We start from the raw sequence: 22,406 nt of genomic DNA on the forward strand, positions 1-22,406 counted from the left end.
AAAAATAAATAGGGAAGATACTATATATACCTCCTTTTTGCAAGCGTCCCAAATATAAAATAATAGTAGTGGCCTTCGGAAGAGCTGAAGACTATTGCAACACCGTATTTAGTTAACTAACCATGATGCTAGCTAATTATCTCCTAGCACAAGGGTAAGTTAACTAGACGGGGTCGCAACTGGTACTGAAGAGGGACGACGGACGATTAACGCTGCAAGCAACTGGGCCGCTGCTGTTTCCACGCGAACCTTGTATTAAATACTTACTACTCGTAGCATATACTTCCTTTACCTGTCACCTCGCTCAATAATCTTCAATCGATATCAAACTACAGCCCAGACGTCTAATAATAAAACTTTCCACGTATTCGATACACAAGACAATAAAACAATGCTTTAAAATGATAAACTATATATTTAGTTACTCTAAAACTGTTATAATTACGTCGCATAATTATTTACAACATCTTGCTTGACAACGTTTATTAAATAATGTGCATTATCATATTAAACTTACTGAATTATAAGTAACACGAAACTAATTCGCCAATAACGAATTAAGTTTATGAGATTCGATAATGTTGAAGAATATTATCATAATGTCTTGCCAAAATATTTCGATTGATTGAGATTCTGATTGAAGAGATTTATTTACTTATGTTCAGTTAATAAAATGTAGATACTTGCAACAATTAACTCTAATTGCTTAAAGCAGTAATATTCATCATATTCAATTTTGATTATTCGTCATTTACAAGGAGAAAGTAGGAATGAGTCTATCTAGGCAATTAAAAATTGGCACTTAGCAATAAAAATGATGACACACGGCGATTTGACTTGTCGAGTGCTTTAGCGAAAGAACTTCCGTCGTCGGTCGGCACGCATGATGTAACTTTGAATAGTACAGTACAACACACTTGTTATTATCGTTCGGTTCGGATTCCGACACTGATCTAGGACTTGAGTTCCGCTCTCCTGCAGGTCCGCACGTTGACCGGGAAGAAGACGTTCAGCTCGATGAGAGTGGCCAACACCAAGAACATGGCGTACATGGCCAGGCAGGCGCGACCCACCGCCGCGTCGAGCTTAAACTTGTTGAACCAAAACGTCAAGTACAGCATCAGCAGCGTCGAAAGCAGTGATATGGCAGAGTACTCCAGTCCCATTGAGTTAATTTTTACCTGGTAACAATAGCCCATTTTAAGATACAGTTTTTCTGATAATCAAATAAATTACAAAGAAATCGCTTCGCAATACAATCATTGACGCTGACGCATAGCTACTTTCGCGCAGACAATAGTTAAATAAATTCAAATAATCGCTGTAAAATTGACTTTCGCCTTAGCAAAACTATTGTTAAATTCTGACCAGATAGAGTCCAGGTTCGGCAGGGGTGAGCGATGCCTTGATGAGCCACGGAAGCCCCAGGCACAGCAGGATGTCGAAGGTGTTCGAACCAATCGAATTGCTGATTCCCATTGAACCGTGCCCTGCGTAAATTAAATTTTAGTAGTGTAGTATAATTAATAGTAGCAATTTCGTAACAGGGAAACAATACAACTCTTAAATATACCTTTATATGATTTATTGGAAACTTAGAATTAGTATGTAGTTTTACTTTTAGAAATGATTTAAGGGAGAAACGTCAGTACTAGAACACTAACAGGGTTGAAGAGGCGGTGAGGTGTGCCTAATGACTTCTATAAGGATGAAATCACGGGAAAAGCTAATAGAGAAGGGAAAAGATAATATACATACTTATATATGAAAAACTTAACTATCACCAAAAAGGTTACCTCTTAATGCTTACCGGTGTGCATGATATGAAATGAAATATGAAATTGTGAAGTAATTACCATCTTAAAATCACGAACAGTATGCAATTGCGTAGGTATCTCGATATCAAAGGAATCAAAAGAAACACTAGATTTACTCAATCGAGTTAAGAACCTTTATAAATTTTATAATGGACTTTAATTAAGTGACGAAATTCAGTACTATTGCATGTATTTCGGTGAATTGATTTTTTTTGCATCGATTCCTTTTAGTCGACAGCGCTACCAAAATAATGATAACCTTTAGCCTTTAACGTTTTTTAACACACCATATAGGTAAGTACTATATTGTTAACCATGGATGAGAAGCACCCATTAGATGATATTTGAGGGTACTTTCAGTTGACTATTTAGGTAAAAGGATTGTTATTTATGTAATCGGGAGTTAAATATTAGAACGTAAAATTATACAACAAACCCATTTAGAACCAAATTTTCATTGTTTGTTGGAATAAAAAACTTACTTGAAAAGTAAAGCTTCCTAGGGCCGAAACGTATCACTTCATAGATAAACAATGAACCACTTTCAAAGCATGAGAAATGGAAATTGATTAAGTAGTTACCTTGCTTGGCGACAATAACACTCGACACGGCCTCAGGCACCGATGTCCCAGCAGCGAGGAATGTTATACCCATCACGGAATCAGGTATCATTAATGTATCCCCTAAATAATAATAAAAAATCACATTATGTTTTTTATTTATTTATTGAATACATAATATACGGCATTACAGTCGAAACCAAAGCACTGTACAATTAAGTTATCTCCATATTTACGTTAAATTACCATAATGGCTATGTACGAAGTTGGTGGTAGAAATACAAGCCACGCCAACGCATGACGTGATGAAAATATGAATTTTCATAAGATCTTCATACTACATTCAAATAAGAAATATGTCCCACACTCACTTAAAGGGGGCGCCATAGTCATGCACGGAACGAATAGTAATAAAAGTTGTTAACTTTTTGTGCTTTTTTTTTACAAAATGTAAGCAAAAAGAAGAGTTGGAAATGCAGGTAAGCACTCATGGGAGTAAAACGCGATTATCAAAGAATAAAGAGAGCCTTTCGAGCTGGCGTTGTGAAAAATATATTAATAAACACTAGTAAGTAATTAATTATAGTTATGTAACCATCTTGTTCTAACAGATTCCTCCCGTATTGAATAGTTACATAGGGCAAAAAAAAATTATTATAAAAAAAAAAAACAAAAAACCCGACTGCACACTAAAAAGAGGAAAACAAGCCCCACAAGAATATTATTGTTGATGGTAAGTATCGCAGGCGGTTACCAACTTGACCGCCACCAAAGAAAATACCTACCTAAGTAAGATTCTGCTAAAAGGTGAACTTAACAACCAACAACCAAAATGACTATAAGTAACCCTCTGTTGGTCCCCGCCTGCGATACTTACCATCAACAACAATATTCTTGTGGGGCTTGTTTTCCTCTTTTTAGTGTGCAGTCGGGTTTTTTTGTTTTTTTATAATATTTTTTTTTTATAACTTTTTAGTTACCCCCAAAAAAAGTTTAGGCGTTTAGGCTACAGGAGGCCACAAAGAAACAGACATACATACATACATACATACACTCAAAAAACATTACCCTCCTCCCTTTGGCAGTCGGGTAATGAAAAAAGTAAACGTCGTATCGTCCTTACTAGAAAGTCAAAGATCAGGCACAGGATATTTCCATGTATTTATGGAAATTACTCCACCAACAAGAGCCCAGCTTTTAAATACATGATGATGAATAATACTAACCAATTCAGTTTAACATACGTACCTATTATAGTTATCATCCAAGCGACTACGTAAGATAGTGATCCAATCCAAACGATACACATAATGAACGTTAAAGGAAACCAATTTTTGAAACGTGGCTTTTCACAATCAGGAATTGTAAACAAAAACACCAAGTGGATCGGCCAGGTGACGAACCATGTTGTCTGAAAGGATAAACAAATATTTAATTTTACCATTCTAGCACAGTACTTATCATCATACGCTGTCCTTTTGTGCCAATACTAATATATGATAATAAGTTGCCCATATTCAAATTTTGCCTGTTTATCGATAACTTTATAATTAATATGAATAACTGCAGCGAATGTGCAATGGACGCGGAATGACTGAACAGAACTGGTGGCATGTAGCATAAGTGTATGAGTAATACTTGTAATTACCTGCGTAAACCAGCTCCTTTTAAATGGAAATTTCCATAAAGAGTGTTCATACTCATCAGAGATGGATTTGGCGATCTCCGGGGGCACATGGTGCGGGCTATCATCCGCGTAAGCAATATCATCACTTGTTTTGTCAATCTCTACGCTGATTACTTTATTCTGTTCATCAACTTCTAGTGGTTTCCCGCACTCTTTATCGTTATTGTAAAGTGGTATTATTGCTTTGACATTTCCATTATGTTGACAGTGCTCCGGTGATTCAATTTTGGTTGAACTTGCGGTTTTGGTATCTTTTATTTCTAAAAATTAACAAATATATTATGTTAAATAACCCGCTTACTCTTGATAGCAAAACTTCCTAACAGTCCAAAAGTACAATAATACTTTTAATTCCCTTAACACACATAAGTTTACAGCTTACTCCAACACACTTAATAAATAATTACATTTTCAAAAATATTACTGCAAGCCTAAAGCCGATATTATTGATGGTAATGTCTGATTTTATTCTTATAATTATTGAAATATATCGCCTGGCTTGCGTCATCCAATTACCATAATAGTTCATAGATTCTATAGTTTTAGATTTTACTTCATGGTAGGTACATTTGATATTCCTTTCTAGTAATTCGATTCGGAACTGTATTTTTTTTTTGCAGAGATGCGTTTTTTAGTTAAGTATGATGGCAAGAATCTTGCCGCTATGGACTTACAGGTTAAAATTATCTTACATACCTATAATATTATCGGACTTTTCATCAGTTTTATTCATAAAATTTTTCAGGCACTTCCAGCTACCTGGAATCATAATATTATCGCTATGTAAATAGATACAGATAAATGTAATATGTAATAAACATAATGTTTATATTTCAAATGTAATCGTAGATGAGAGGGTAACTTTGTAACCCACTTGACTTTGAATACCACTTTATCATAAATACAAGTAAGACTCACGCTGTTTGTTAGCCTCACCTTTAGCAAAGTTCTGTATGGATTTGTCGTAATACATAATACAGATGTAGACTCCATACAAGAGGACAAGGAGGAAGGCCTCGTACCAGAGAACGTACTCGTCGTGCATGATGCAGATGAGGATCGACACTGTGATGCCGTACGCGAGGCAGTCTCTCGTCAGTGGCCACCAGTCGAGAGGCACAACCTGCAATTCAATTATGTAACCTGTCACTGTCAAGTACGGTTTGAGAAAAATATAACTAGGTAGCTAAATTGGTATAACTAGTTGCTAGTACCCACCTGTTACTACTAGGCATATTACGTATACTATTTTATAGAAATAATATATGGTTAGCAAATACGTCTTTCAAGTTTGATTATTCCTGTCCACTTCACTTATGATTATATTGTCATGATATGATATAAATTTGAATAGTTGTCAATTTTGAATAATTGTCTTCATATTTTTTGTCATACATGAAAATGAAGTTTTAAATACATCGAATTTGAATTAAAAAGGCACCATTTCCTGAACTCAGTAGAGGACGACTACTGTATATCCAAACAAAAAGTAGTTTTGTGTAATTTGTAAAAATATTTCCAAGACAATAATTATAGACACGTATAAATAATAAACCTACCGAGAATCAAGCTACAGTTGGCAAACTGAATCAAGAGACAAAAGTACCTAATCAAAAAAAAAATAATTTATTATGCTTTAGCTTTTTTTGCAAATAAACACATAGACACACACACAAAGGCGCGCACACGTAAGGAGGGCTTTAGTAATATTTTTTACCTAGGTATAACTATAGTGTGTTCTCGATTTATCTATCCACACAACTTATATGTATAATGTAAAGAAAAAAAAATGGTTAAAATTTTATTTTTTGCGGAAATCTTGGTAAGCACATTTTTTTAATTACACTAGACAAATTTCCCTAAAAGAGAGATAAATTTCTGACTACAGTGGTAAACAATATATTATTATAAATATGTATAGTTCATATATCGCAAAATCAGGTTTCAACTTTCTGAGTCATGAAGGAAAGACTTTTTCAGCGCCTGTGGTGCGATCCCAAAAAACCGAAGTCATGACAATATACAATGTGAGTCGAACACAATATAAATTCATATAAACTGACATGAATGTAATTTGTAATGCAATCGTATGTTGCGTACTAAAAAAATCTGAATCTGAATCATGCTACTTGAGACAACATACCTAAGTAGATATAACGAGTATTAGGCTAGACGTGATTTATAATTATACTATTCAGATTTACACGGAGAGTGCAATTTATAACTGACCAACACATCTTTTATGGCAGTAACAGACGACCACACTGTCACCATAAAGTTAAGGTAAACTAAATAATCAGACCATTCCAGCGCCGATGCCGCAGCAGGCGGCAACAGCGAGGATGTTGAAGACGGCGGACCCCACGATGGTGCCGACGCCGATGTCGCCCTCCGTGATGAAGGTGCCGATTACGTTGACGAACAGCTCCGGGGCCGACGTCGCCGCTGCCATGAACGTGGCGCCCGCCACGTCATTGCTCATGTTTAGTGCTGGAAAACAACAACGCAAGGGCTTATTTTCTTAAATTTATTGGCTAAGAAAAACGACTTCATTGGGTATTAAATAAAATATTACCCCTTTTATATGCACTAGCAATTATTGAAGTCCGTGCCAAGCCAAACCTTAAAAGCGTCACCTCGTTGTCCAACCCCAGCATTGGGTTGGACAACGAGGTGACGCTAGTGCGGTTCAATAAGAACGAAAAAAAGCTGTCCATCAGTTGTATTATGGTATTTTTGACGGATATTGTAACTACGTATTTGCATTAGCACCAATTTCAAACATATTAGGACTGTCGCAAATAAAAGGGATAATACTTTACCTTTTCAGGGTTCCGTAGAGAACTAGGAACCCCTTATAGTTTCGCCATGTCTGCGGCTTTGCTTCGTGATCATTAGTGCGAGAAAGTTGCAATTTGGCGTACATACATATATCATGCATAGCGACAGAACGGTAAAATAAAAACGGGTATCGTTGAATAGGTATTTCAAAACATAAGGGTGTTCAACAAGCATTTTTTGATAAAGTGAATATTTTCGAAAATAATCGCTCCGGAAAAAAAATCAAAAATTGTAAAACAAAAGCTTATTAAATATCAGTCCAGCCGTTTTTGAGTAATTGCGAAAATTCTTAACTTCTTAGTAAAAAGAAGTACAAAGCGCTGCGCAGGTACTCCCTTTTGCTTGTAATGTACATGATATGATACTTACTAATAGCCCCCGTTTAACTTATTCTGACAGAACCCTACTCGCCGATTTTTGAATACTGTTTTACTTTTCCATTTTAGTATGAAGTGTTTTTGTTATGATATGATTGACAAAACAGTAATTTCACTAAAAACGTTTTTTTTGAAGTCGGTTAAAAATGTAAAAAGTGACTACTTATTAGATATCCTAATAAATTAACTGATATTTCTTGAAAGCTAGACATGCTTGTAATTTTAAAATACTAATAAAGGTAAATAAAATAAAATAAATATATATACCTATATAGGTACATAAATTAACAACCTTAATGCCTTCGATTAATATATTTTGAATCAATTAAGCCAAATTTGCAACGAGAATAACCATAATACGATACTGACCGTGACATATTCTGTCGACAGCAGGCACGAAGAACTTGTCGCATACGACCGCGAGCGCGATGAAAAGGTAGAGCGATATGAGGATGTGTATGACGACGGCGCCGTGCTGCCGCTGCGACTCCGTGAACAGCTCGGCGGGGAAGTCATCGATAGCCGGCGGCGTGCAGTTGCGCCCCTGGAGGTACCCGTCTATAAAAAAATAAGTAGTACGTTAGAGTAGATAATATCGGTGTCTTATCCATGTGGACTGTAAGTATACGTAATGTACATATAGTCACAAAGTCATACTTTTTTTAAATTTCTGCACTGCACTGCGCGACATAAATGTACAGTGTACATGTACACTTTTCATGGTGGATTTGATGTATATTCAGCTTAAGCATTCGAAAGCCGCTAACTACGATTCTAACTTGACACGGCGCGGCGGTAGACGAAGTATTAGCTTGGTCCACATTACAACTCCATTTTCCTCTACTTGGTATTTTTATCCCTTTAACGTCGAGAAATCGCGTGAAACGTAAATACAAATTATGGTCAGTCTTTATTTTAATTTTTTTCAATATGCTATTGTTGTTACTCACTAATTTATCGGAAAACCGTATCGTATAAGTAATAGGTATATGTACTTAAATGTATATAACTACAGATAAAATGTTTAAATGTAACAAAACTTATGTCAGTTAACATCTGCTTCATGAATAAATACATACACGCTGCATTAGTACTCGACATGGGCACTTTATGTTAAAGTGACAAGGATTAAGTTCGAATAGTACAGAAAAATCTTCGTTGTTCAAATTTAACCTATATTTCCATGAAATAAAGTGCCCATGTCGGTGACTAGTGCAGCGTCGAGCACTAGTACTTCTACCTTAGTTACTGGTACTATTCTTGACTAAATAACGTCACACTTATTAGTAACTGGAATAGCGGTACTTGACCCGAGATCGTCAATTGATTGACATTATCAAATAGAATCATAAATTACTTTATTTAATACATATAGGGAAGTAACCGTTTTTATTTCATTGACCTATGGACATATGGATATAGTTTAAAATATAATCTGGCTTAGTGGGTAGTTAGGTAGGTATCCTGCCTATGAAGCCGATGGTCCCGGGTTCCAATCCTGGTAAGGGCATTTATTCTGTGATGAGCACGGATATTTGTGCGTGTCATGGGTGTTTTCTATGTATCTAAGTAGGTAATTATACATATTTATATATATTATATATATCGTTGTCTAAGTACCCCCAACACAAGCTTTATTGAGCTTACTGTGGGACTTTAGTCAATTTGTGTAATAATGTCCTATAATATTTATTTATTTAAACTATGATGACATTTAGGACAAAATTCGAAATACTGTGTACGTATATCTTGGTAATGAATATGAATTATCTCAAATACAAAAAAAACTTAGTTACTACATACAAAACACTATAGTAGTAATAGCCACCAAGAGGGATCCGATATTTAAACCAAATTCATCCAGGATTAGGTTATAAGTATGTTACAAAATTACGATCAACATGTTTGACGCTAAAGTGATGATTACATTATATGTATACGAATCATATTTCTCCGATTACTTGTCAAGTGCGAATTTGTTTAACTCGCGCACCGAGGATTCCGTACAAACTTGCAATTATCTCATGTAACTAAACACGAAAGACTTTTCACCGGAAGTATACTACACATAATTTTCTACAGCGCTATCTATGGGCAAATTGGTTAACTAATTTACGCGACCTGTATGTTTGATGTACCTATGTATGTTGGTTTTTCAGAGATAATTTTTAAGAGATTTCAACTTTTTAGTTTTATTTTTATGAAGGTGTTCTAGCAAAGTGCAAAGGGGCTTAAATTGCAAATTAAATTTGTTTTTTTTTTTGTTTGATAATTATAATAATAAAAAAAGTAATCAATACAGAGGTGTGGTTATATTTTATTATAATATTTATGATAATTCTAATGTTACGTAAAAAATGGATAAGTTTTCGTTGGTAAACTCCAGAGATAAGGGGGGAGGGGTAGTTTTTTCACATTTTCCTTCATATTAATCCATTTGTATTACCTAAAGAACGCTAATACAATAATAAATTGTTTCAAAATGTTCAATTTGAGCACTTTCAAATGATACCCCACATGACTTTAGTAATTAAACTTTGAAATTTTGCCCCCTCTTTATATTGGGCATTTCCCATATTTAATAAAAAAATACACTTTCAATGCATCCGGCTTAGCGTTGTTAACAACTGCTCCAAATTTCAAATCGATAGCTTAAGTAGTTCTCGAGATAATTAATTAAACAGATGGACAGAGGGCTTACAGCGAACCACGTTCGACGTGTTGCCTCCCTGTCACACTTACGTACGAATGTACAAGTGCGACAGAGAGGTAACACGTTGCACGTGGTTCGCGGTAGGCCCTCTGAGTCGCACCGGGTTTGGAAACCTTGGAAAAAAGAGCAGAACATAAATAATTCCATAAAAAAGCCAATTGTAAATTTATTCAATTTTGGTATCGGTGTAAACCTAAAATGGCAACTTCAAATTACAGGCACTGATTATTAATTTATCAAATCTATAAAGGTGTTATTTTAATACAGGTTACCTGTGTTAGCCGCCAGTTCTCTCTTTACTCTATACCCGGGCTTTAAAGCTTTATGAATCTGCCTTCAGCCCGGCAAAAATTTAAATTGCGTCATTAATGAACGAAAAAAATATATTTGGAAATAATCTGAAATTTTTTGTACATAAACAAGAATTGAATGTTCTTTGTGTTTCGCATAACAATAAATAAATGGCCGTGTCTGTTTTCACTGCATAAGCACTATCAATAGAAAAAGACACACATTTCCTGTTTTTTTCTCGCGAGACGTTGCCATATTGCTTGAACCAACATACTCGCAACGTTCTGTACCCCTAGTGTAAATAAATTCGATTTTGAAACGTGACGTACGCGTTTGCGTTTAGTCTCATTTTGTATTGGATTTAGAAAGAGCGCGCCAAGCGGGACGTTTTGGAAACTCAAAATCCTATACAAAATGAGACAACGCAAACGCGTTGGTCACGTGATGTCGATAAAATTTACACTAGGGGTACAGTTGTTGCAAGTTGCCAATAAGTGCACTGTCAAACTTGACAATCTTGACAATTATGGGATCGTGTGAATAAGTACACAATATATTATTTTCATAGCTCTTTTTAGGGAAATGTCGCGTCTGAAATTATCGATACAGATAAAGTGCCTAAAATATATATGTACGACCGTATTGCTCTTATATTAAGGTAGTGTATTCATATTTTTAGTAATTTGTTTTTGAGGTACGCTGAAGAACACAACACAAAAGCTACACTAAAATACAATATGTTTTTAAAAATTTCGTTTAAATCCTAGGGCCATCCACAATCCTGATGCTCACAGTTAGGATAAGTTTAGACAGCCATACCTATCTACTGCAAGAAAATAACTCACTGTTTGTTACTAGGCAACGAAACTAAACCATAATCAAAGCAAAGGAACACCTTTAGTGTTCAAGACGCCTTTGATAGACTTTTGGTAGCCTTGGTATACCTACTTCGTTTTTTTAGCATTAGATAAAAGGTAAACAATCTTTACGTGTATTTTTATTAAAAACTATTTAAAAGCGACTTTTTTTAAAATTACTTATGAAAGCAAAAGAATGTGATATATGAAATAAAGACGTCTGGCCTGGCCAAGTGGCAAAGATAATTTGTCATAGAGGTGTATTGTCAAAGAAAGTTTTTGTAGTAAATTTGCTGCCATTTTTCGACACATAATTAAAACTTTTAGAACGCCATTGGACTTTGATCCTTATTATTTCAGTGATGTGTGTTCAATTTTGAAATAAATTTGATAGATCAAAGGCCAATGCAGCATCGTTTCGAGCGTTGGCGCCATAACCTTTTGGTAGTGCTCAGTAAGATGGCGCCACTTTTTGATATTTAAAAAATTGAACACATATCAGTGAAATAATAAGAATCAAAGTCAAATGGCATTCTAAAAGTTGTAATTATGTGTCGAAAGATGGCAATAAATTTACGCCGCTACATAGTTTTCTTTAACAATACACCTCTATTTCAAATTCTCTTTGCTAGTGGGTACCTGTCTATGAAGCCGATGGTTACGGGTTCGAATCCCGGTAAGGGCATTTATTTGTGTGATGAACAGATAATGTGCTGAGTCGTGGGTGTTTTCTATGTATTATAAGTATGTATTTATCTATATACGTATATATATCGTCGCTTAGTAACCATAGTGTAATCTTTGGGGCTAGCGATAAGTTTGAAGAAAAAAAATGTTACATTAATAAAATGTTAGTTTAATAAAAAGACACGCCAAGATCGCTTAAGGGGTGTACTAAAAAAAGCTATAAACTTTAAATGAAAAAAAACTGATGAGATAGAGAACAAACTAAGGTTTTTAGAATAACTACAATATAAAGCGACTTTTAATTTAGGTGTTTGTCAGTGTTTTTATTTATTATTTTTTCTGTAGGAGTGATAGGCAGCTTCTTCCTAGCGCATTCAGTGGCAGTTTTACGGACCCGTTTTTCATATTTGCCTGCATAAGCCCGTCACCTGCTGGTTTTTTAAATTTTTTATGGCTTTTTCATTCTTCTCTATTAATACACTTTTGATTTGAGCCCAATACTAGTTGAGAGAACGGCACTGCAGGACGTTTGGACTGCAAATTTTTGTACGAAGGAAATTGTATGATTTTCGACTTGGCCTTGAATTAAGTACTTAACACATAGGTATTTTCTGTAACTTTAGCTATCCTAACCTTCGTACAAAGAACTGAACTGACTTTCATCGTCGTTCGTTGCACTTTAGCCGCAAATCTACCCCAGTTTTTACGATAATTATGACAGGTATGCTTCGTTTTCGCAAATTCTACTAGCAATCTTTGTGATGGGCCCAGGGTGACTTGTTCCTAGAGATCTGCCGCTTCAAGACCTCTGTTCAAGAGACAACATACTAAATTAGTTATTTATTATGAAATGCACGAAGCTTCGAGGTAATTTTAAGTGTTTCGAAATAAGGCATGTAGGATGTTGCAAATTTTCTTGCTATTGGAAAATACCAATTTTCAGTGGTCTCTTCTATTTACCGGTGCAAAGTCGATCAGCATAAAACGAGAATTATTTATATTGGAATATATAATATAATTATCGCGGTAATAATGCCGTCGTCATCTTGCTTAGAAACAAAATTACAGCGGCTTGAAACTTACAGTTTTTTTTTGGTACAGGTCTTACCATCTTACTAATGCTAAAAAACCTAACTATAGGTACTTTAATGCTCTCATACAGTCACCTTATGGCCCATGTATTAGGGTAGTGTATACATATTTTTGGCACTTTTTCCGTATCGATATTTTCAAACGTGACCGTACGAGTAAACATACAGTGAATCTTGATTAAGTGGGACCTGGGTATGTGGGAAACCTCTAAAGCTAGGACTCATGGTGCGGTCCCGACACTTTAGCACTGAATTACCTCTGTTAGTGAGATAAAACAAGCCTCTAGAACTGGGATTAAGTAGTTGTTCCAATTTTATAGTCACATTTACCTGTATTATTGAGCCAGAGAGTGCATTTTACCTCTTTTACTGATACTATATATTATAATAGTACTATACTATATAGTAAATAGATACTATATACTATATTTGAAAGATTATATTTATTTAATTATTTATTTAGAATGTTATAGGACTTGCCCTCTGTATCTGAGATAACGTCGATCTATGACCTCTCTAAGCTGAACTATATTAGGTGGTAAAATACCTTATTTACCACCTCTATAACTGAAATATCCTCTATTCTCACCTCTATTAATAGAACCCACTGTAAATGAGACAGAAATTTAACTATACCTGGCTAACTGAGACCCTGGGTAAGTGGAATACCTCTTTAAGTGAGACATATTTGCTCGTCCCGTGATGACCCACTTATCAAGGTTTCACTTATTTTGTTAAAGTATGTTGCACTATAATTAACTGGCGATAGTAGCTTACACCATAAGTAATTAACAATTTTTATTTCATAAAAAAATGTATTATACATTTATAAAGTTATTAACCAGGGACAAATGTATTTTTAAAATTGTACGGTGTTGTTCTACTCAATCTACGTAGCTGCGATCGTTTCATTGCTTTGGCTATAGTTTAGGAGAAAAATGATTTTACAAAAAAATCACAAAATTAAAATTATGCACTAGCTCTGTGACGGTTCATGTTAGGGGAATGAAAATTGGAATGAAAATGAGTCAATTGGCATAGGCTATTTCAAATAATCCTCACACGGGCCACATATCCTAGACCCTTTATTCAAAACAGATGTTGTAGTGTATGCCACGATCACATAACAAATATTGGTTGCTTCTCAGTAAACTGTCTATGTTCTAAATTAGAGTTGTAATTTAATTTTCACTACACCAAATCGTTTAAACTCTTGTTCAAAAATTAATTAGTAAGTTGCATTTTATCCGTGAGAGTGGTAAAGTAATTTGATGCAATTGTTCATTTGTTTCCTTATGTTGGCTGGTAGACACGACTTTTAAATGATGATTTTGAATTATTATGGCCTCGAAATCATCGATACGCTCAAGATTCCACTATTTGAACTACTGGCAACGCTCGCGGTTCAATTGTGCAATTTTTTGCTTGCTTTTTTTCTTTGCTTTGGACTGATTTCGTACAACTTACGATTTTTTACCGTTTTTTTTTAAACCCAAACAATTCTAGAAGATGTGTTGAATTTGCCGCTTGTGCTAATATTTATGATTCACAAGTAGCTCAAGAAAATTAAAAAAATCAGGAGAAATAATTTGTGTATTTTTGAAAATTGGTATAGTTATTCCTTGTGGTTTCCAGATAAACATACCTACTAATAGCCCTCGAGGGTGGGGGTTGTGTTAATATTGAAGGTACCTTTTCTCAGATTTTTGCTCATATCTTGAATATCGGTACAAATAGCATTGTAAAGAAGTACAAAAGTTTTACCATGAAATTCCCTACAAATTTATTTATGCTTATTTTTACTCCACGATCAATACTTTACGAGCTGCAGTTTAAGTTAACTAAGAGACAAAAAATAGTCGATTTAAGAAAACGTCGTTTTTTCGTAATTGTTCATCATAACACTAATTTGTAGTTTAGAATAAGCAAGCTTCGTCACCTGCTGACCAAATATAAAAAAACTGGCCAAGAGCATATCGGGCCATGGTCAGCGTAGGGGTACATGATTACCCGTCTGTAAAAATAGACTTTTTGCAAAAACTCAAAAACGGCTATTTATTCCATTCAGGTTCGCTGTAGTTTTCTTGAAAGTCTTTACTAAGCTTTACTTTCACGATTTTTTTTGTATTTTTGGACCCATGGTTCAGAAGTAAGGGGAAGTAGAGGGGGAAACATATGCTATTTTCTTTCAGAGCGATTATATCCGAAAATCTTACGTTTCTCAAAAAATGGTTATTGAAGACCCATATTAGTTTTGTAAGACCTAGCTAACGACACCCAACACTATAGGGTTGAACCGAAAAAAAACCATCCCCACTTTTGCGGTAGGCCACCCTTTTTTTTCTTTTATTTAATTATAACCGTAAATAAATAAACAACCGTACTTTGTGCGAAATCTCGCCATCTTTTTGTTACTAGTCGACGTGACCTCCCATGACATCAACCGTATGGAAATAAAATACTCGTATCAAAGTGGTAAAGTGTAGGCAGCAAATACACGGTACCCGCGAGGAAACGGAAAGATTTTAACAGTATATTCCGGATCGTATTTATTGTTAGATACAAAAATGTCATATAAAGTTTTCGAGTTAATATTCATATTCATTTTATTTATAATATCTATAATATTACATGTCAATTGTGTATATAAAAAAGTTTACAATTTAATAAATTTAGTTAACAATATAGGTAAAAATAAACATCATTAACTATTCGTTAATTTATAATACCAATTAAAATAATCGTTTTTTATTTATTCTGTCTCAGTGCATAACGTCTTCTTGAGGTCGATGTTGCCACTATGGCACCTAATCTAGACGTTTGACAGATATCAAAGTGACAAGGAACACTTTGAATAGACTAGTTTTTACAAAAAAAAGATGTACCAATTCATACTAATTCATATATTTTCCAAGAACATGTACTTATACTTATACTTCTACCTTCTGACAGGTAGGAAGATGTGTGCGGTCATAATATATATTTATATTTATTCATATATGTATATAAAGATATTTATTTATATATAGTATATAGTATGTAATAATATATAATTACTTTAGATATAGTTTTTAATTACTCTTTTAGGTACCTATGAGTTACCTGGAAGAGATCCCTTCCAAGTTCGCCTTTGTACTACCCAATTATATTCCATCTGATGTAATATTTATTTTTCTCGTACAATAAAGTGTTTACTTACTTACTTTACTTACTTAAAAATATACAAATAATTAAAAAAAACTTTTTTCGGCGAAATTGACTTAAATTTGTATAAGATTTCTTTCCTTCTAATGACCTCAGGAATATGTGGTATTTCTTTCCGTTTCCTCGCGGACACCTTGTATGTGATTTGACGTTGGGACTGCTATGGAGTCAAGTAAGCACTTATAACAGACTGGCAGTCTTAAAAATACAATGAACAGTAGCATGTGTACGGCCAATTCATGTTGCTCATAGCAGAGTTTACCATCAATAACACTTCCTGCTGTTAAGAACCGACTCCAGCGAAGAGCAAACGAGCCAATCGTGGACAAATTGTCTCAAATTACCACTGCACTGTCCTGCTTAACTGAATTAACTGATTTTAGGATTCTAGCTTGTGTTTGCGAACGTCTTCATGTGAGTACCTATTTACACGATGATTTACCTTTTATCTCATTTAGCACAGTCAATGTAGGCTGTTAGTTGACAGTGTGTACGTTTGGTCAGCCTCAAAAACCATGTAATGACTATCTAACTGATTACTTTCCTAACTTCAGTGACAATGCAATAATAATATATGCTCACACAAGGATTTGATTTAATGTTAAAGTCGAAAGGTAGTCATAGGAACTTTAACACTTAGCTACGACGATAAACGCAACCACAGCGTGTTGACTCGTTAGAATGTCTCGAGGAGTTTTTGATATACGTGCATTGTGCAAGTTATGGCAAGGTGGCTATAGAAGAGTAGTATTTGACACATCTTGTACCATCGTATAATTAACAATATAATATTTATAATGGCTGGGTATATGCTACGATCTCTTGCAAGTCTTGCTACAAAGTATTAAATTGTATATTCCTTCCGTGCAATTTTTTGTTTAATTAGGTTCTGGCATACCTATTTGAATGTTCACCTCGCCATAATCTAAGGGATAGTTATGTAATATTCGATTTCGAAAATGACTTTAACTCTTATACCTAACGGGTCGGATGACTTCCATAAATTAGGTATTATGCCACAAAAATATTTCTTTATCTACTAAGGTTATAATATTAGAATTAGGTATATGAATTCGTGTGAAAAAACATTCATAATCAACAAAAAACACCTCTAAAACAAAAATTCTAAGTACACAGATTGAGCTTGATTTGGCTGAAGGAATATTTCAATTAGCATAGCTTGAGACAAATTAAGAATAAATTTGATAATTGATAGGAGTATATGTATATATTATTCTGTGCATAAAGAGAGAATAAAGATATGACACAAAAAAGTGGGTTTCGAAGTGGTAACATATATATTGGTTTACGTGCCATGAGTTAGTTAATAAAGAAAATAGATACCTACCGAAACCGGTTTTCATGCATATATTTACATTGTAGGTACAAGATTTTGAATATAAAGCTTGAGCTGAGACATAGGTACAGGCAAAGATTTTTGGCTGCGGAACCCCTCAAACCTCTACTAAATAGTAACTACCCAAGGAAAATTCCATACGAAGCAACATATGGCACCTACTCACAATTTTATGGATCATATTTTACACTCGAACTAAAAAACTCAATATTAAATTAACATCAAATAATCGCAATGCATGTTGTTCCAAGTATAAGCGCTGGCGAAATGCACTAAGAGCAAGATCAGGTCAATATCAAATATAAGATATCAAACTAAATGTTTCTTCTTCTGTTTAGTTATTAATTCAAAGACGAAAGGTTAGGTTATGAAAAGATTAATTGTTTGTATAAGATGTGTGAAGTCGAAGCAAAACCAGAGTTAATTTACGGAGCCCTACAGTGCCATCTGCCATCCACACATACGCTGTCATGGAGCATGGACTTATGTTGTACTTCAATTAACGTTTCGATATTTATATACATAAATATCCTGTAATTCCTTTTGGAGCAAACATACAAAAAAAATGTCCCATGCGATCTTCAACTAAGCACCTACCAAGAACAAAAATAAATTGGAGAACCAAGAAACTAACGGAAGTTGGCATTAAGACCGTGTAAGGCATATTGCACGCGTGCGGGAAGGAGCACCTTCCGAAACTTTAAAGAGCCATATGTACTGTAAAACGTTGTACGATACACGTGCGAATTCCTATTTTCTGCACTTGTATCGTAAATAACTATTGTAGTTAACTCGTATAGAGCAGTAGCGGGTGATCCCCGTGGTCTTTAAAGGTGCTACTGGCATGCAAATTCTGGATTTTGATGTTTGATCTTTCTGAATCTTGAGCAGATCACGTGAGGACAGCGGAGCTCAGCATTGCTCGCTGACAGCCCTGAGGCGACGATGGCCAATTGACAATTTGCGCGAGTACCGACCGGATGAGGCTCCCCTTCTGACTTTAGGAGCGTCGGCCTAATCGTACCAAATACATTTACCTTACTGAGACATTTGCCACCTCAGACACGTCTTCAAGTTAAACTTAATAATTATATATCTCGCTACTCATGCCGCAATTCTCAATTAATTTCCATGAAAAAGAATAGTCTCGCGTTATTTCCAAACCAAACAGCGAAGAATTTGTGTATTTATTTTATTTAAAACATATATTTATAAAGGATACGAGGTAATTACTAGAGATGCAACGAATATTCGGCCATTATTCGGTATTCGGCCTATCGGCCACAAATTCACTATTAGGTCGAATACCGAATAGTAGCATAGTATTCGGCCGAATACCGAATAGTACGTTAACACGTAGATAACGGCAAACGAGGGGTAAAAAAAGTAACAAACTACAAGTAATCAATAGGTAAATCTTTCAGACTACGTTTATATTCATAGATAGTACAAAAACATGACCAAAAAAAATTATACCAATTTTTTTACACACACGACGAAATCTAACGCACCGCAATGTCCGCAATTCAATACGCACTGCGTGCAGAATAAGCACAATTTCTATCAAAGACTGCTTACAGCGAGAAATAAGTATCAACTTGCAAAGCGCACGTACGCGCGAGTTCGATTTTACTTCATTTTAGGTAAAACTTATAATACGGCCGAATATTCGGTATTCGGTATTCGGCCAAGCCACTATTCGTTGCATCTCTACTAATTACCTTAGCCCATAGGAAATTTGGATTTGAAAACCTAAATCTTAAAAGATAATAAAATAAGAATATGTTTACGAAATAAAAGTCATGAAAATTTTTGCAATCAAAATTCAGTTTACCCCATAGACATTGTATTTAATTGTTTGTAGTATAATTCACATAGCAAATTGGGTCATGGTCGGTCCCAAGAGCCACAATTGGAAGTAGATATTAATTCCTACTAGAGGTATAATTGGAGAAGTCATCATCGATAACTACTTGAGGCGAACCTGATCTAGAAATAGCGGCGGTCCCCGACTGAGCAATTAGGTGCTGGAGCAGGACGCCAGGCTGCGGTCTGCTCGCGTGTCAGTGATTGGAAAAACAAGAATTGCTCCAAAGTAGGAAACAAGTAATCTAATAATAATCAACTGCATACAGTTAAGATGATGGATGGTCCCAATACAAGCGATGCTTCTGTTCAGCGTTCACCAATGTTAACGCTTATTTTTTGGGCGCTCCTCTTTATCAGCACAATAAATAAAGCAAGTTCGCTGTTAAAAAAAAGGTGCGCCGCCGATAGATCTACTCGTACGATAATGTGTTGATTTGGCTGCCACGCAATCGTCAGCATTAATTCGTTTACAAAAAGGCCAGCCCGCATGGTCGCATACGATCGTAGTTGCCCCACCCTTAGGTAGATACTTAAGAGACCTACACTAAAACATAATTGCAAAATGATCTAACAATGTTTACTGCAATTCGCCAACTTCATATAAAACAATGTAAACAAATAGGTCGCCTGTCATAGATTAATTAGCGTTTTCATATATTTTAAGCAACTTCAACCTAGTCCGACATAGCGTGACCCTTAGTCTTTTGTACTTACGATCATTAAAAGAGTAGCAGTACCCTCGAATTCCCTACATACCAGCCGCAAAAGGCGACGGCAATTGCCCGCAGCAAGGGCCGGCAGAACTCACGCACGAACCACTATATTCACTTTCAATAGCCGCCACTCGGACAGCAGGTGATATATGCTTCTCCAGCTTCATTTAAGTAATTCACTCCTCTGTAGTAAGTGCCCTAGCTATTCACGAGGAATTGGACACACTTCCGACCTCCTTCCATATAACCTTGTATGTCAAGTAGAAGAACATATAACCGGCCGGTGCTAGTCACACAAGACGCCATCACCGTCGAAGTCACCCCTCCATGATAAGATAAGAGTCGTACCTCGATCGGAGGTATTCATGTTGACGTGGTGTGGAGCGCGGCGCAGGCGACCGAGGGCGTCGCCACTAGCGTCCGAATGCCGGCGCTCACGATCGAACGGGCATAATGGTCCCGCCGCCGGAGAGCTCGTCAAAAGAAGAATACGGGGGCCAATTATTTATTTCCATACAATACACGAACGTCGGCCGGCGTTCGGGCGCAGTCCCGGAGTGACTCCCTGCGCGAGCGTGAGCTGGACGCACGGCTGTGTCCGCAGCCACGCTCACACCACGCCGCTCCATCCACTCTTCACGTCACATACTTACATTACTCTCATTAAAATTACAAACGTGAATGACACATGCATGTACTTAAATTTATATATACTGTATTTTTGTTTCGCGTCAAAATATTTCGGTACTCTTTATTCTAAAATCTAAAGCAGTCAGAAAACTCGAGCTAATTTAACACAATTAAGTCCGCCGGAGCAGTGATACCAATAATCCAGTAGGTCAAATGTCAATTTGATCGGCCCTTTTTCTTTGTTGTCGGATCATGTCTTGTGTCATGCCGACACGCACCTTTAAGTAGGTAAAATGATTAAACTCACTTTAAGACAGATCACAGGTACGATTTCGCACGCACTGTAAAGGGAAATACTTATCAACCTGACTGACATATGGATGATACCGAATATTACGCAAAATTTAAGAATATTTTTTAATAACAAAGCTGCATAAGTAGGTAGTATAGGTATATTCTACTATCACCTATGTATATATATCGTGGCGTTCGACACCAACTTCTAAAAGCTCTCTTTATACTTCAAAAACTGATAAGAAAGTTGCATTTCATCTACAAGAGTAGCATATTTTGAGTTGTTGCTTATGTTGGATGATTAAATTGTCTTTTATTTTATTTAAGTGATGATTTTCAAATTTAAGATTTTAATTTTTGATTTTTTTTTTTATTTTTTTATTTATTTATTTAAGTGATTATTTCATAATCATATGGATTTGATTTGTGGATCCGTCTGTAAGAGGAGGGCGTCACACGACGCGGTTTGATAGTAAGTGCTTTCTAGGATTGCTTGCGCTGGGAACGCGAGTAATCTTTAAGCTGTGGCCACTTAGACGATGAATATAACAGCTCTATTATAGCATTAAATGTGAAAACTAATCACTTAAGTAAACATACGAGTATATTTACTTCGATTTTAGAGAGGGAATACAGTAATAATCGCAGAATTGTTATAACAAATTCGATACTTAACTTATCGGTATCGTATCTGTCTAGAAAGTCAGCTTACACTTCATTCTAAAAAAGGAAATTTCAAAAATAAATGTTTGTTTAAAAGGCAGATAATAAAAAACTTCATTTATTTCAAAGAAAATAGGATTCTTAAGTTGCAATTGTATCATATAGTTAATTAATAAAATCTGTGTCTATATAGTTTAATTGTCTGTGTTTTAGTTTAGTGATTTTAAATCTATTTTTGTGTTATTTATATAATAAATATGTAATAATGAAAATTCATGTTACAATTAAAGTCATTGGAATATTAAAAGGTATTTACTGTGTCGCAGTTTTCTCTGGAAAGCATAAGTGAGCTTTTAATAGCATCAACAGGAATATCGTAGGATATTTGCTGCCATATTTTTTTAGTATTTTGACGTCCATTTATAACAAATGTCATTGATTCTATATAAAAGCGTGGTTTAATGTGTTGATTTTGACTCTTTTACTTATTTTCAGTATTAAGAAGTGTCCGTTGAAATCTAATTATTGTATGAGATTGTAAAAAATTTGATAAAAATTATCTTATGTATAGCATGCTTATCGAGTCCTGCGCATCCTTCTGGTAGCTAAAAATTATAAATAGGTACTAAAATTAATAGTTTGGTGACAAAAGCCAAGCCTTAAATCTTTTTTGCTTTTGTTTATTTTAAGGCAAGTAGGTACTTATTTGGAACTGAATTATTATATTGGAGATTAATTGTGAAGCACATTTAAAA

At 35.2% G+C, this 22,406-nt stretch overlaps 1 protein-coding gene across 2 annotated transcripts; it reads right to left on the reverse strand.

The window, feature by feature from the left end:
* Positions 1-395: 395 nt before the first annotated feature.
* LOC133515582 (sodium/potassium/calcium exchanger 3) lies at positions 396-20,629 on the reverse strand. Of its 2 annotated transcripts, none has more exons than XM_061848162.1 (10): positions 20,413-20,629; positions 7,652-7,840; positions 6,367-6,554; positions 5,001-5,187; positions 4,761-4,823; positions 4,026-4,324; positions 3,626-3,788; positions 2,399-2,500; positions 1,369-1,490; positions 396-1,181 (listed from the first exon to the last, which is right to left on the reverse strand). In XM_061848162.1, the coding sequence occupies exons 1-10, from the start codon at positions 20,429-20,431 to the stop codon at positions 954-956; spliced, it is 1,560 nt and encodes a 519-aa protein (XP_061704146.1). In that variant the 5' UTR covers positions 20,432-20,629; the 3' UTR covers positions 396-953. The 2 variants fall into 2 exon arrangements, with proteins under 2 accessions (XP_061704146.1, XP_061704155.1); XM_061848171.1 differs by lacking the exon at positions 20,413-20,629 and adding an exon at positions 20,066-20,372.
* Between the last annotated feature and the right edge of the window lie 1,777 nt (positions 20,630-22,406).

Source organism: Cydia pomonella, chromosome 1, assembly GCF_033807575.1.
Source record: "Cydia pomonella isolate Wapato2018A chromosome 1, ilCydPomo1, whole genome shotgun sequence".
In the NCBI taxonomy this organism is placed as follows: Eukaryota; Metazoa; Arthropoda; class Insecta; order Lepidoptera; family Tortricidae; genus Cydia; species Cydia pomonella.

Coding starts and splice junctions, on each gene's coding strand:
- LOC133515582 (XM_061848162.1), bottom strand. Junction 6,555..7,651: donor TGTCGACAGAATATGTCACG/GTCAGTATCGTA, acceptor GTTGTTTTCCAG/CACTAAACATGAGCAATGAC. Junction 1,182..1,368: donor CCGAACCTGGACTCTATCTG/GTCAGAATTTAA, acceptor TATTGTTACCAG/GTAAAAATTAACTCAATGGG.